Source organism: Pyricularia pennisetigena (genome assembly GCF_004337985.1).
Source record: "Pyricularia pennisetigena strain Br36 chromosome 4 map unlocalized Pyricularia_pennisetigena_Br36_Scf_6, whole genome shotgun sequence".
NCBI classification, from domain to species: domain Eukaryota; kingdom Fungi; phylum Ascomycota; class Sordariomycetes; order Magnaporthales; family Pyriculariaceae; genus Pyricularia; species Pyricularia pennisetigena.
In genome coordinates, this window is record NW_021940918.1 from 3,252,451 (window position 1) to 3,267,891 (window position 15,441).

The 15,441-nt window shown below is 52.1% G+C and overlaps 6 protein-coding genes across 6 annotated transcripts in view; 3 read left to right on the top strand and 3 right to left on the bottom strand.

Moving 5' to 3' along the window:
* PpBr36_06563 (uncharacterized protein) overlaps positions 1-2,643 on the bottom strand; it is a gene marked incomplete at both ends in the record, with an annotated part of 4,826 nt that extends 2,183 nt beyond the window's left edge. Inside the window, 4 exons of the mRNA XM_029893708.1 lie at positions 161-559; positions 702-859; positions 1,445-2,327; positions 2,423-2,643. Of these exons, the coding sequence (XP_029746170.1) occupies positions 161-559; positions 702-859; positions 1,445-2,327; positions 2,423-2,643 (1,661 nt within the window). The remainder of the gene's footprint in view (positions 1-160; positions 560-701; positions 860-1,444; positions 2,328-2,422) is intronic.
* A 1,349-nt stretch (positions 2,644-3,992) lies between these two features.
* Positions 3,993-5,692, bottom strand: PpBr36_06564 (uncharacterized protein; the record flags this gene model as incomplete). Its single annotated transcript, XM_029893709.1, has 2 exons — positions 3,993-5,228; positions 5,306-5,692. 2 exons carry the CDS (start codon positions 5,690-5,692, stop codon positions 3,993-3,995), a joined length of 1,623 nt encoding a protein of 540 aa, XP_029746425.1.
* A 1,242-nt stretch (positions 5,693-6,934) lies between these two features.
* PpBr36_06565 (uncharacterized protein) lies at positions 6,935-8,337 on the bottom strand (the record flags this gene model as incomplete). Its single annotated transcript, XM_029893710.1, has 3 exons — positions 8,235-8,337; positions 7,520-8,081; positions 6,935-7,453 (listed from the first exon to the last, which is right to left on the bottom strand). Exons 2-3 carry the CDS (start codon positions 8,075-8,077, stop codon positions 6,935-6,937), a joined length of 1,077 nt encoding a protein of 358 aa, XP_029746033.1. The 5' UTR covers positions 8,078-8,081; positions 8,235-8,337.
* Positions 8,338-9,738: 1,401 nt separating this feature from the next.
* PpBr36_06566 (uncharacterized protein) lies at positions 9,739-10,402 on the top strand (the record flags this gene model as incomplete). The annotated part of the gene is made up of 3 exons (XM_029893711.1): positions 9,739-10,094; positions 10,164-10,251; positions 10,319-10,402. 3 exons carry the CDS (start codon positions 9,739-9,741, stop codon positions 10,400-10,402), a joined length of 528 nt encoding a protein of 175 aa, XP_029746154.1.
* Positions 10,403-11,615: 1,213 nt separating this feature from the next.
* PpBr36_06567 (uncharacterized protein) lies at positions 11,616-13,370 on the top strand (the record flags this gene model as incomplete). The annotated part of the gene is made up of 3 exons (XM_029893712.1): positions 11,616-11,823; positions 11,905-12,202; positions 12,284-13,370. 3 exons carry the CDS (start codon positions 11,616-11,618, stop codon positions 13,368-13,370), a joined length of 1,593 nt encoding a protein of 530 aa, XP_029746423.1.
* A 985-nt stretch (positions 13,371-14,355) lies between these two features.
* On the top strand, positions 14,356-14,748 carry PpBr36_06568 (uncharacterized protein; the record flags this gene model as incomplete). The annotated part of the gene is made up of 1 exon (XM_029893713.1): positions 14,356-14,748. One exon carries the CDS (start codon positions 14,356-14,358, stop codon positions 14,746-14,748), a length of 393 nt encoding a protein of 130 aa, XP_029746031.1.
* Between the last annotated feature and the right edge of the window lie 693 nt (positions 14,749-15,441).

Here is a 15,441-nt window from a genome sequence, read left to right on the forward strand (position 1 = left end):
TGGAGGTTGCTGTTTTTGTGCTGACGCTGCTGTCTGAATAAATGTATGTACCTCAGCCTACCTCCAGTGGGAAAACACTGCCATGCCATGCAATCAACAGCGCCTCCGGCGCTCCTGCCACGTTTTTCTACCCAATCGCAAATACGTGCTATCCACCCACTTGCCGCCAATCTCAAAAGTCTTCTCCTTGGTATCGTAAACCACAAATCCCAACTTGCCCAGGACCTTCAATGATGCTTCATTCCTCGGATCGACGTCAGCCACGACGAGATCACCAACCAAACTTCTTCCGTCGCTGCCACCAAAGAACAGGTGGTCGAGCACGAGTGACACAGCCTCTGTCGCCAAGCCCTGTCCCCAATACTGCCTTGAAATCATGAAGCCGATCTCCTGGTCGCGCCAGACTCCAGCCTTGCCAATCGGCAGCAGGGTCGGCTGGCCATATGGGGCGCTCGTTTTGAGGCAGACGATGAAGTCTGTAACACCGTTGCAGGGCGCCGCGATCATTCCATTCACCCACTTTTGTGTCTCTGCGATGCTTGCATGTGGAAGTGTCGACCTAGTGCATGCGTATTGTTTTAATATCATCAATCCGTTTCGTCCCCTTCTCCAGCATACAACATTGTTCTTCTTCTGTAAAAAGAAAAAAAAGAAAAAAAAAAAGCCTTGGCGTTTTTGGATGGATTTAAAGAACAGCATACCAATACTTCATAACCTCCGCATGATTGAATGCAACATGCAGGTGTGCTGCATCTTCCGGCCTGGCACCGCGCAGCACTAGTCTCGCTGATGAGAGTTGGGTTTGGTGCTCCGCTTTCAGACCTCTAGCGGCAGTCATGTCTGCATGGTTGTACACGAGCTTAAATGAGAGAAAGGATGAAGAAATAAAGGCATGATAACAGGGCAAGAGAGTTCTGTATATACAGGAAAAATGAATGAACAAGATCAAGTTGAGGCAGATTGGTGACGAACCAAGTCCATGAAATTGGCGGATACCAGCCTTGAAGTTGCGGTGAAGCAGTCATATAACAAACAGAACGAGATACAAGGCACTGTCAAATATGACTCAGGAGAGCTGACATTCACCCCTGTTGGCCTATCAATAACAAGAATAACAAGCATAATTTAACCTAATACTAAACCAACAGTGGAAAAGTCCAATCCGTGCCAATGACAAACTGCGTCAAGATTTTTGGCAATTGAGGAACGCGTTTGTGTGCATTGAAAGAAAAAAGAGAGAGAAAAAAAAAACAAAAAGGCGAAACAGACAAAAATACAAACGCCGTCGTAAAAGACATTTTTCAAAGGAAACAAAGACCAAGACAACGATAAAATCAACCAAGCAATAAAAACGGAACAACCACCCCCCGCACACTTAAAATTACCACATAATAGCAGCGCCAACAATAACAACAACCCCCAACGAGCACAACCCCCGCAGCACGGCACCCGCAGAAGCCGACAACCCCGCAGCGCCGTTGGCCTGGACGGGCATGTCCTGAGAGCCGTTGGTCCTGCCGCTGCCCCAAGGCGAGGCGGTGACGACGGCGACGCGGGTGACGGGCACGAGGATGGTGCGCGTGACGCTGTCCTCGATGACGATGGTGGTGGTGCTCATGGCCGGGTCGTAGTAGCGCGTCGACGACGATGGCGCCATGGTGGTCGTCATGCGCCCGTCGGCGCACGGCTGCACCAGCGGCACGATGGTGATCTCGATGAAGATCTTCCAGCCCGCCGGGAGGACCCCGAGCCCGCCGCCCGTCGGGGACGCGTAGCCGTTGCACAGGCCGTTGGTGCACGTCGTCGTCGTCCAGGTCGACGTTGCCGTCTCGGTGACCACCGCGGCCGCGTCGTCGCCCGCCGCCGAGATCGTGCTGGTCAGCGTGCTGGTCGCGGCGGTGCTCGACTCCGTGCCGCCGCCGGGCAGCACGCCCTCGTCGTCCGACATGCTCATCGACGTGCTCGTGGAGAAGGTGCTCGGGGGAGCAGTCGACTCCGTACCGGGAGCCGTCGTGGAAACCGTGTCAGGGCCGACGCTCGGCGAGGTCACCAGAGGGGGAGTCGGCATGGTTGTAGACTCTGTGACTGTGGTCGGGGCAGAAGGGGTAGCCTCGGCCGTGGTGCTACTCTCCGTCACAGGGGGCTCCGGGGGGAACGGGTCGTTGAGGTTGAAGATGGCATAGAAGTTGTAGACTGAAGGGCTCGCTTGGGTTCCACCGCACGTCTCATCTGGCAGGTCCGCCTGAGCTCCGGGGCAGACAATGTCACACTCGTCCTGGTTCTCGCGGAACTCGCCGTCTAAATCGGCGGGACCACAGTAGCATTGGCTGAGGGTGAAGTAATAAAAATAAAGAATAGAAAAGTCAGCATTATTGACAACAAGAAAAAAACGAACCAGGCATAGCACGGCTTTCTAACTTACGTTCCCTGGGAAGCAGCGGTTCCAAAGTTGTTCTCGTAACAGTGGGTCGAGCACACGACTTCGTTATTGTTCACGAAGGTCACCGGAGGAGCCAGGCCCGAGAAGTCGGCAGAGATGCATCCCAGAGGAATGTGAGCCCAGTCTTGGCCGGCAATTTGGGCAAGTGCACCGGTCGTCAGCACGGCAACGCCGGCGAGAGCCTGCTTCTTCGTGGGAAGCATGTTTTGAGGGGCCGCAGTGTGGTCCTTTACACAGTCGTGCGAGAGCGCCGGTAGTTTTGCGAGCGTTGGCAAGGTATAGAGATGACGAGAAAACAGCGCGCCGAAGAGATCGAAGCAGAATCGCAGGCAAAAGAGTGACAAAGGTCGGTGGGGTTCGGCTTGATATGGATGATCAGAAACGCGAGAGGAAGTCGTCCTGTCATCACAGCAACGGGCCTGGCGTAGCCTTCTTTTATCTTGCTCCGGGCCATCACGAGATCAGTCAGTGGCTTGCACAAACATGCGTGGGATATCATCAGCAGCCCAGGCGAGTCTCAAATTCCATCCTCGCCCGAGAGACATTGGCATTCGCCGATAAACACACCAGGCAACGGTCGTTGCTGACAGCGAAGCACGGCTGTGCATTTCTGAATCAGCTTGGGGCCTGGAATCCTAGACGCGCAACGTTATTTCTACAGATTCCAGAGTGGCCTCGCAAAAGAAAATCAGAGGGCCTGCCAGCCACCACCACACGGTGTTCTAGACCTAGGGGCAGGCCAGCCTCTGGGCCCCAGCTGATAGGATTGCCGTATATATCTACAAGCAGGTTGCCTCTTGCGATCTGGAACACGAGAAGCACGTAATCTTTGCTCCGATAAGCCACCCTTTTCCAACAGTCAAGCACAACGTATTCAACGGCTATTTTCCTGCGGACAAAAGCAAAAGAAAATGGTGCCCAGAAGCAATGAGCTATTTGACAACGTTTAAAGCAGGATTTTTTTTTTTAACTATCCAATCTCACCACCAGCGCATTTACTAGGCTTGCCAAAAGAATTCTCCTGTTATGAGTTCTGCGGAGGCCACTGGCATTTGTCTTTGTTGTGTTGTTGGGTCTTAGGACATGCCATTGCTGAGACGCAGGTGGCATCAACCCCTTTCGCTTCGGCAGGCCAAGGGAGGAGGGTAAGTAAACTTGCGATCCTCAAGTTGGAAAAGCCCCTAATTTCAAAGGTTCGCCGTTGCCCTTCAATTCCTGTCCAAAGCCGATTGCCCAGCCGAGATCACTCTTGATGCCCTATGACCCGGCAATCGGGGCGAAGGGACGAAAAGAGAATATGCGACAATCCAAGATATTGTATGCCATCTATGACGTCTTGGAGCAACAAAAATCAAGAACATGAAATTGCCAGGTCTTTGTTTACTTGGGTTATTTTGTTGCCATTCTCCCTAAATCGGCTTGACTAGCCATTGCTAATAAACTGCAGTCTCGAATATGCTTCGAGTTACAAAAGAAACCCATCCAAAAAGGTCTTCGTAGAGACTTCATACATGAAGAAAGGAAAAAAAAATATGATAATCGAGAAAAAAATTTACAGCTTCATACCCATCATCTTGGCCACACGCATACTCTGCCGTATGCTAAGGTCGAGCATAATCTCCTCGCTGCCGCCAGGGATGGCGTACGCCCTGACGTCGCGGTATAGCCTCTCGACCTTTGCACCCTGGCCGCCGCGCGAGTAGCTCAGGCCGCCAAAGATCTGGCTGGCCTCGCGGGCGCAGAACTCGAACGTCACCGTGGCCTGGGCCTTGAGGCCGGCGATGGGACCGCCCAGCAGCATCATGGCCTGGGTGTCGTCCATCTTCTCGCACTGGTATACGACGTTCTCGAGCCAGTTGTACGTGGCCTCGATCTGGCGCGCCATGTGTGCCAGCTTGTACCGGATAACGGGGTGCTCGATCAGCCGCTTGCCAAATGTGCGGCGCTTGTTGGCGTACTTGACCGACTCCTCAAAGCAGACGCGCGAGAAGCGCACGCACTGGATGATGATGCCAATGCGCTCGTGGTTGAAGTTGGTCATGATGCAGGGGAAGCCCTTGTTCTCCTTTCCGAGCAGGTTCTCCACCGGAACCTTGACGTCCTCAAACGTCACGTAGGTCGTGCCACTGGACCAGACACCCTGGCAGTCCATGCGCCGCGTCGTCACGCCGCCAAAGTCGCGCTCGATCAGCAGCAGGCTGACGCCGCCCATTCCGGGCCCGCCGGTTCGTACCGCCGTGGTGAAGTAGTCGCACCATATGCCGTTGGTGATCCACTTCTTCTCGCCGTTGACGATGTAGTGCTTGCCGTCCTCGCTCAGCTTAGCCTCGCAGGTGAGGTTGGCAACATCGCTGCCTGCGTCGGGCTCCGTGATGGCTAAGCAGATGCGCTTGTCGCCGTTGAGGATGCCTGGCATGATCCTATCGACCAGAGCCTTCTTGCCGAACTTGAGGAGCGGTGGGCAGCCAATTCCGAAACCCCCAATGACGTTCCATACGAAGCCGCCAGAACCTGCGCGCGAGAGCTCATCCGTGATGAGCAACTCGTGGAACAAGTCCCAGTCCTGCTCGGCCACGCACTTGATAGGGTTGTCGACGTATTTGCTCTGGTACTTGGTGCCCAGCAGACCGGCCAGGTAGCCACGGCGACCCATCTCCTTGTAGATCTCGGGCGGGCACATCTTCTTCTCGTCCCACTCGGTGACATAGGGCTCGATCGCCGTCTGGACCCACTCGCGAACCTCGGCTCTAAGAGCAGCGTGCGACTCGTTGAAGTAGGGGGAGTGGTACTATTTGCGGCGCAAGAGACTTGATGTCAGCACATAAACTCCCTGGCCCAGAAAGAGCGACAATCGACACAACTCACGCTCTGGTACCAGCCTGGGTCGCCGAAAGGAATCATTTCTCCAAAGGGGTCCAGGGCCTCGGACTCCTCGTTGTTCTTCCTAACTATGGGTTTGGCGGGCTCCTTCTTGACGACAGCAGCAGGTGCGGGGGCTGGCGCGGCGGCCTTCTTTGTGTCTAACGAGCCGACCTGCAGCTTGGACTGATACTTCTTGAGGATGCCCTCGTTGTGGTACTTCCAGAACGCCTTGGAGGCATCCTTTCCTGCCACTCGGGTGAGGATCTTCTTGCCGCCGGGGTGCTCATCCTGGAACTTGGTCAAGTCGTAGACGTCGCCGTCCACGATGATGTACAAGTCATCAGGCTTGTTGTGCGACGCGACGTCGCTTTGGGTGAAAACCTTGGACATTGCGAAGGCAGGCCGGGTCTATCGACGTTGTGCAGGGATAGTTGGTCTTGAAATTACGAGTGGTTGTCGACTTTGGATGGTGGTCGACCTTTGGTGTAGTATGAGGGGTAGATGGCGCTGAAGAATGGAGGGAGTAGAAGACGTTCTGGTCGGCAATTGCCTCCCATCAGCGCTCTGCTGGCATTTAAATCTAGTCGACGGCTCTGGTCGGCATTGATACAATTTGCATGTGAGACCAACTGGACTGGGGCCAGGACCACCAAGCCACTTAGCTTACCTGCTGATTAAGGTAAGGTAAGGCAGGGCAAGGCAACACATAGATAGAGGTGCTGCTACGCGACACGCTTGCACTCCTCAATGACCACTTGACTCGATTGAGACTCGGCAGTGGGGTAAATGGCCCACAAGGGTACGCTACGTAGTAACTAGCTAGGCAGGGTGGCAAGCCACTGCACATGGACAATGTCGCAAAGCTGGGGGATGAATCCGGGGCATGGTCCAGTTTCGGCCAATTGTCCAGGCTTGTCAAATCTCGTCCGTCAGCTCACAGAGCTTGCCAAAGGTCAGGTGGGCATTTTCCAATTATGTCCCGCCCGCTTTTGGGCTTCCCCGGATGGAGTCTATCAATAAATGCTTGATGCATCGCAGATGCAACCATGGCCATGGGCATGCTGCGGCTCCAACTCGGGCCTGTTTGCAATGCAATTGGCATGTGATTCAAACAGCCGATTCAGCCAAGGCGAACCCGTTCCCCCGTCTGATGTCACCGTGGTTTAGCTTGCGGTGGACCAATTGAACCGCTCAGATTGCCAACTCGTGTGTGGGTCTACCGAGGTACTGACCAGGGTGCATTCAGATGTTTGAAGCAGGCGATGGGAACTTGCTATTTACGTGGTACGCATTGTAGATTTCATTCGGGTCACGGACATTTTCAACAGCTGCAGCCTCTTCGATGAAGACGAAAGATAATACGCAAATTGAATCAAGAGAAAAAGAACTTCATTGGTAAACTGACATAAAATACCTAAGCCCATCGCAGCGCTAGCGAAGTGGTACCAACCTGCATACACTTCCCTGGTTTCCACAACGCCAAACTCCAGTCTTTTTGTGCACCGATCATAAAAAAAAAAAAAAAAAAAAACATATGATGAAAAACACTACAGTGCATCTCATCCCCTAATCCCACTCACAACTGGTTTGAATCCGACTCGAGGCTCGAAAAAGGCTCCGGGATTGCGCGGATCAAGCTGTACCACGAGGTCTGGCTTTGGCCTTTGCCTTCTCCTTCTTTTCGGCCTTGAGTTTCTTCTTTGCCTCCTCGGCCTTCACCTCGAGCTTGCGCTTGTGTGCCTTCTGCTCCTCTGCAGTTCGTGCCACCGGCTTGAAGAAGCCCTCGAGGCGTTGTTGTTGGGAGGTGCCGAGGGCCTTCTCCAGTCTCAATGCACCGGGTCTGACGCGATCCTCGGAGAATCCCTTCTCTGTGACCAGATACTTGACCAAGCCCTCAACGTCTGGCTTCTCCCACTTGAAATTGCAATCTGGGTGGTCGGCAGGGTGCACGTCAGGGTTGAAGAACAAGTCCCGTGCATCCTCAAATGGCCAGTCCTCCGGCACTGTGTATTTCAACTCGCCCTTCTTCATCTTCTCCACAATCGTCTCAAGTGATCCATGCTCACGAATGAGCTTGAGTGCAGTGCTAGGTCCAACTTTGGGGATGGGGTCGAGGTAATCGCAGCCAAGGAGGATGCAGAGATCAACAAACTGGTTAACGAAAAAGTTAGCAGGCCACCTTAGATAAACACTCCCCTGGCCAGAAATGCATCTTACCTGCTTACGGTCCATATCGAGACCCTCTAGAACTTTATCGACATGAATCTCCTGAATCGGTTCCTTGCGCGCCTCAGAGAAGGTGAGATGACGAAGGAGAATTGGGGAGTCGAAACATAGGGTATCCATATCTTCACTGGCTGCGGCAAAAACCTTGCCAGCTCGTGCGAGAACGGCACATTGAGCCTCAGCCTCAGTGGGTGCGATTATATAGGGGATGCCCATAAGTTTAAGCAACTGCCGGCATTCCTCGTTGTGCTCCCTCGTCACCCGAACCGTCCTCCGTGAGAACTTTTCTACATCCTCGGCTGTTCCGGTCTCCCTAGCCTCCTCGAGACCTTCGAGCGCCTCTTGTTTTCTCTGGTATCGACGAGCGAGCTCACCAGACTTAAGCTTTGGCGGGGCGCCATCGAACACATACAAAGGCTTGATGCCATTGTCGACCATTCGTAATGTCCGGTAAAACATTCCCATCAGGTGGGATGTTGTTTGCCCGTCTTCGTTTGTGAGCATTTCGCCATTCGAACGGACTGCGATGAGAAAGGAGTAAATGCTCATGGAGCTGGAGTGAGAAAATGCATCGCGTCAGTGTTATCATCGCCAGCCTGGTGTATTTTCGCGGGGGAGTGTTGAGCATACGCATCCTACGAAGATTTGTTAGTAAATAACTCAAGGATTAGATAGCAGCATTGGTGTGCAAAACAAAAATAAATACATACAATTGCGACTTTGCGACCAAATTGGTTTTTGATTTCTCCGGTTTTGATCGCGGCCGGAGCATTCTCCTTAATAATCGTAAAAAGCTGTTTAATACCCATCTTGCCGGGAGCCGCCGTACAATCGCAGATAAGTGACGGACGTGAGTAACCTCCAAGATAGGCCTTTACAGAATCAGATGCGACAGCCTGATGACAATGGAACGAAAAGGGTTGGATTTCAGGGTCGTTTTGAGGATGGCACAACAGGCAACGAAATCGTGATGTCAGTAAGGGACCTTAGTAGCTGTCACGAAAAAGTGCCCGCCGCGAAGGCGCGTTGACGTCGCGAGTTTGGCGCGTCAGCGCCAGCAATCACGTGAATGTGTTTAATTGGTCCCATTTTGAGAGCAACGGCAACCCCGCCATCTTGTTCTCTCCAGGGAAAATCGTAGAAGCGGTCAACTATGCTGTTGATCCTTGCCAAAGTGACGATTGTACTATGAGTGGCACGTAGAACACGCCGACATGCTTACGAATACTCATTACAGAGACCGTTCTCGTCATGCTGCATAAATGAGGCCGCGAATTAGGTTACTGCCTAAGTACGCTGTATTATACGTCTTCCGTGGCCTGGGTAGCCAATTTCCCTTTGAACCCAATCCGGAAGCTACCCCGCTTCCAGCTTAAACACATACCTAGACAAGCCAGAGCTCTGATGTATTAGAGGTTTTCTGAATTTGGAATCCGAGAGTGAAAAGCTGGTAAATTATCAGGTACTTCACATCAGATATCAAGTCTCGGCTCGAGAACGTAACTCAGTTTGTCTCAATGGCTGCAATTGTCTGACAGTACACCATTGCTTTGGGGGGGGGGGGGGGGGGNNTAATTTGTGGTAAAGAGAAACGGCTAGATATGTCGTGAACACAGAAGTTTCTAGAGTTTCACCGCTGCTTATGTGGAATATCGGCCAGGCAAACATCGTATATTGATTGTAAACGTGCTTTACTTGTTGTACAAGCCAGCTGTCATTTGTAGAGACAAAGCCCTGCACAGGCCTTGAATTATCTGGAGAATTTGTCAGCCTGGCGTTTGGAGCCCCGCTAATATGCCTCGGGTCCCTACTTGTCTTCCCTACATCGTTCGCGAATTTGTAACCACAAGTAGATTATTGATCAGATTTCGCGCCGGGGGGAACGCCTCGCAGGAGGTTGGTGCTGCCGAAACAAGGGCACATGCCGGATCGATGATATAAAGCCGTAACCCCCGCAGTCTAGGAGGATAGAGCCGCAGTTAAGCCTGACTCGTTCTTTCCTGTTGTGACTATTTGAGAAACAATCTGTCGTATGATAGCCACGAATTTTCCGGGCTCACAAATATTATATAATTCGAAAAGACATCCTGCACCATACCATTCTTCGGCCTTCCTCCACACTTCTCACCCAAATTCCCCTACAGTCACCGGATCAGCCAACCACAACCACACTGTCTTGCCTAACCAATTCACAACAACCTACCTACACAATGTCTGGCATCAGCTTGTACGAGGCTTCCGTCCCCGTATTCACGCGGGGTGTTGACTCCCTGAAAGCCATCCTGGCCAAGGCAGAAGAGCATGCTGCCTCTGAGGGCGTCAGCATTGACAACTACGTCAGCGAAAAGCTCACCGAAAGCATGCTTCCCCTCTCTTTCCAAGTGCAGGTGGTTTCTAACACGGTCAAGAAATTCATCTGGCGCGTGACTGGCGTCGAGATTGAGTCCTGGGAGGACAACGAGACCACCATGGAGCAGCTCAAGGCCCGTATCCAGAAGACGCTTGATCTGCTAGCATCCGCAGATGCCAAGGCTTTCCAGGGCAAAGAGGAGACGGTCGTCGAACTGTAAGTAGAGGTTCGGGGAACATGGGCTAATGCAGCGCTGCCGATGCTAATATTTCGCCTCATATCTAGTCAAATGGGCAAGATGGGTACCAGAAACCTTGCAGCCAAGGATTACCTGCTTAGATACGCCATGCCCAACTTCTTTTTCCACGTTCAGGTGAGTTCGGATGCCTGTCTTGACTCGGTCAAAGAGTACTTCTAGAATAACTAACGCATTCTACCAGACTGCCTACTGCATCTTGCGAGCAAAGGGTGTACCCCTGGGCAAGTCTGACTATCTTTCTGCGCACTTTGCCGACGCTCAGTAGTAAGCTCTAAAAAGTGATCATACCTGACGTCTACTTCGGGTCGGGCTGGTTTAGTATTCGACACTGTTTTCGCAGAGATTACCGGGAGCTATGGTTTGACCAAGAACTAGCATAGCGTCCACAGACTGTCATTTATTACATGGTACAACAAAATCAGGTAGCCAACCCATCAGAATTTTGATGTGATATAAGATTCTCAGTCGCCAGAGAAACCGGCGGAGGTCAATAAATTGCGCTCTTGGTAGACTATCTTATTCCGATACTCGTCTAGGTCTAGTCTAGAGCTAGCAGTAAAGCCTAAAATGAAGGTATTTAAATTGCTAGCCATTCAAAGAGAAATACTGCTGTATGGGCTGAAATCTCTGAGCGAATCTCTTAAAGGTATTATCAGACGTTTTCAGCCAAGTTACACAGCATCCCATGGAGCAATGCTTTGGTTTCAAGTCGTTGGCTGAGTTGGTTAGTACCGTGCCATATGCCATACCTAAAGCAACTGGTCCGGCCTCGCCTCACTGTATGAAACAAAGTTCAGCCTCCTAAACCACAGAAACCTCTAGGTCCAACCCGATATTTTGCAGGAGTTGGTATGAGGGCAGAGCTACTTTTCTACACCGGGATTCCCAGCAAAGCCCAAGGTACGTAGCATCAGCAGCAGACACTATTGGAGTAATTCCCTCTTTTGGACCCCGCCGGGTCGGAGGCAGCGAGGCCGACATCCCCAACCAGAGAACTGGGATCTAGTTTGACTCCTGTCAACAGCACTCATTACAACCGCCAATTTCTCTGTTGGAGGGCTTCAACCCCGCTATTTGAGCCTGTGCAGCAAGCATCCGGGGAAAAGGACCATGCTTTTGGTTTCATTGGGGTCAGCTCAGGGAAGTGGTTCTTCCCCGCATTCAGTGCCCTTGGCCAATATTGACTTCCCCTCACGATGCCGAAGCATGCAGATATTCCAACGTTCCTCGTCCAAAAAATACGGGGGATCTTGCAGAGAACCCACTGCGTGTGCGACTGGCTTTTGGTTGCATTCCTCGATGGAACCTTGGATATGAGCAAGACAGTAGCAGCATGGTTGCCTACTTAAAGGCGCCCAGTCTGCACCAGGCTCACAAGGCAAGTAAGCTATGGCAAGCCTGGCGGCAAGTCTTTTGGAAGATTTGTCGCAAATCCGGTCAATCCTGAGATACAATAATTTCAAGACATCTCAGCGGCCATGGCCATCATCGGCAAGAGAGAAGAGTTCTCCGATGATGATCGCCTCAGCAAGATTGCCGAGGCAGATACCAAACCATGGTACAAGAAGCCGAACTTGAGGTTCTTGTACCTCATCCTGGTTCCCACTGGCCTTGGTGTGGAATGGACTTCGGGTTTCGACTCTTCCATGATGAACAGTCTTCAGGCTGTACCATCATGGGTCGCATGTAAGTGTTCACTCTGAGCTCAAGGCTCTAGGGGATTGGTTATTACCTCACCTTCGGTAGCTGATTGTGCGTTACGGACAGACTTTGACAACCCTACTTCCTCACGTCTCGGGCTTCTCAACGCCATGTACTCGCTCGGCGCCCTGATGGCCATCCCCTTTATCCCGTCCGTTTCGCAGTGGCTTGGCCGCCGCTGGACAATCGTCGCTGCTTCGCTTGTCATGTGCATGGGCGCAGGACTCCAGACCGGTGCTGTCAATCAAGACATGTTTCTGGCCTCCCGCTGGGTCCTGGGATTCGGCATTCCCTTCGCAATCGTCAACGCATCCTCCATGCTAGGAGAGTTGAGCTATGCCAAGGAGAGGCCTGTCATGACTTCGTATGCCTTCCCGGAACCTCTACTGACTCTTTTGTCTACCCTTGGCCCCTGACGCGACCGTGTTAACCCCGAGGGATATAGGCTCTTCAACGCGTCCTGGTTTGTCGGTGCAATCATCGCCGCTGGCACGACGTATGGGTCTTTCAAAATGAACACGACGTGGGCCTGGCGACTGCCCTCACTGTTGCAGCTGGTGCCATCCATGTGCCAGATGATCTTCATGCCGTTCTGCCCCGAGTCGCCACGCTGGCTCATATCGGTCGACCGCGCTGACGAGGCCTACGCCATCCTTCAAAAGTACCACAGCGAGGGTGAAGACGGAGACGAGTTTGCACGCCTTGAGTTCGCGCAGATCCAGTCCACGATCGCGCTTGAAAAGGAGACAGCTTCCAGGTTCGTCTGGGCCGATGTCATCCGCGACGCCCCGATGCGCCGACGGTTCCTGCTCGCCGCCATCGTGGGTTTCTTCACGCAGTGGTCCGGAAACGGCCTGCTCAGCTTCTACATGAAGAAGATTCTCAACCTGGTCGGCGTCAAGGACAACGACACGATCCAAAAGTTCATCCTCGGCAACACGTGCTGGGGGTTCATCAACGCCGTGCCCATTGCCCTTATCGCCCCTCGTTTCCCACGCCGGCGGATGTTTCTCATCTGCACCATCGGGACCGCTTGCGTCTACACGGCCTGGACGGTGGCCTCTGCCCGCTTCGACATGACCCAGGACCCAGCGGCTGCCATCCCCGTGCTGGTTTTTATTTTTGTCTATTCGCCCTTTTACAACATCGGCTGGAACGCGTTGACGTACACTTATATGGTTGAGATATTCCCTTACGCTCAGCGCGCCAAGGGAATCGCTGTAGAGCAGGCCACGGTTCGCGTTGCAGTCTTCTTTAACACTTACGTCAATGCCCTAGCGCTGGACAGCATCCGCTGGCGCTATTACATTGTCTATTGCATCTGGATTTTGATCGAGATCACGACGGTTTATTATCTGTTTCCCGAGACGCACGGCCGTACGCTGGAGGAGCTTTCGTTCATGTTTGAAGGCAAGGAGGCGCAGGCGCGTGTGACCAGCGGAATTGAAAAGATTGCACACGCCGACGAGACGCATGTGGAGGAGGAGGGGGCTGCGGCGGATCGGGCGGCGACCAACGAGGGCAGAGTCTAGGGTTCAGCAGAGTTTTCTGAAATGCTTTATAGGAGGGCAGATACAATAGGCTAACACATACGACCATATCCACTGGAATATGCAGTTGAAAGGGGGCAGGCCAAGCGTTAAGCAGTTCACCCGAACGATGGAATCTGTCCTGTGGAGTATCCATACCTTTTTGATCTGCTGCATTTTAAACATGGTTCTGCGGAAATTGGTCCTTCCATTACCTAATGACAACTTGGCAGGGCAAGGGTAAATGCCGCGTGGGCGTGGGATGCCTGATTGCTCTGTACCGGTATGGTTGATCAGGGCACCAGACCAAGCCAGTCTGTCCTTGAACCACGAACAGCCAGCTATCATCCACAACCAGGCTTCTAATAGCTCACTAGCAAAGGACCCTACTTCCTGATCAACAACAGGTCGTTAACCATGGATAAGATCGTGGCTCGTTACAGCCGTCCCCTCCCTCCAGGCACTTGAACAAGAAATGTCCCCGGTGGCTCAGATAAGGCGGCCATGCCAAATGCTTTCTCTTTGTCGGCTCATCGTTCATGACTAAATCCCGCCCGCCGCCGTCCTAGCCCGCCTCCTGGCTGCCGGCGAACACAGACGACCGCTCGAACCCACATTGCACCATCAAAAGCGCCCACGGGACTACCGCCCTTCCTTTTGCTTCTAGGGCGGTATCATCGTAGCCACAGATTCGCGCGCTTCGGCCGGAAACTGGATCGTCTCGCAAACCGTCAAACCGGTCATCGAAATCAACGACTGTCTCCTCAGCACTCTTGCTGGCGGCGCCGCTGATTGCCAACACTGGTTCTCGTGGCTGGGCATGCAGTGCCGTTCATACGCATTTCGAAATAAACGCCGTATCTCCGTCGCCACCGCCTCAAAAATGCTGGCTAACCTCTTATACCAGTACAAAGGTAAGAGATTTCGGGTTATCCAATAGGCATCGTGTGCGCTGGCTAATCTTTGTACAAAAAAAAAGAAAAAAGGTATGGGCCTTTCAATCGGCTCCATGTGCGCTGGTGATACCAAAGAAGAGGGGCCTGCGCTTTACTATATGGATTCGGATGGGACACGCCTGGCGGGAAACCTATTTTGCGTCGGCTCTGGGCAGACGTTTGCCTACGGCGTGCTGGATGCCGAATACCGTTATGATTTGACCGAGGAGGAAGCGTTGGAGCTCGGCCGCCGCAGCATTCTGGGTGCAACCCACGGAGACGCTTACTCCGGTGGCTATATCAACCTCTACCACGTAAAGGAGGAAGGCTGGGTGAAGCATGGCTTTACTGACACCAATGGGATCTTTTGGGAGACTAAACTAGTGAAGGGCGAGTTCACAAACGTCACCAGTAATTTTGACGATGAAGGTGGCAGTTGTGTGTGAGGCGAGCCGCTAGGGCCAACGGCGGAGATGTTTAAAGGCTGTTACTTGGGGGCTGTGCGTTGTGGGCCCCCTCAGAGAGGGGGTTACAAAACATAGTCTCAGTGCTCAGACTAGACCCCCCTGCTTCGCAGTGGGGACCGAGCGCTCCATGTACATTTCAGCCACATGGCTTTTCGACCAATTACATTGACCGAAAAGATCGCGCTCGTTCTAATCTGAGGACATCTTGTCGCATTTCGCCATTCATGGCGGTACGTAATCTCAGTGCTCAAACTAGACCCCCCTGCTTCGCAGTGGGGACCGATCGCTCCATGTACCTTTTAGCCACATGGCTTTTCGACCAATTACATTGGCCGAAAAAATCGCGCTCGTTCTAGTTTGAAAACATTTTGTCGCATTTCGCCGTTTATGGCGGTATTACCAACGATAATTTGTCGTATTTCGCCGTTTATAACGGTATTTTTAATAATATATTTAATATTACGATATGATTTATAATTATTTTATTAATATAAGGATAATTTGTGGTATTTTGCCGTTTGTAGCGGGTAAATGCAATATATTCGCATTATAATGGTAAAAGAAAATAATGTACCCATAATATGCAATTAAATATTCGTATAAAAAAATAAATAAAAATTATAAAAATATACAGTAATTTGCGTTAGATTTATTAAAGTTTGCTAAGTATTT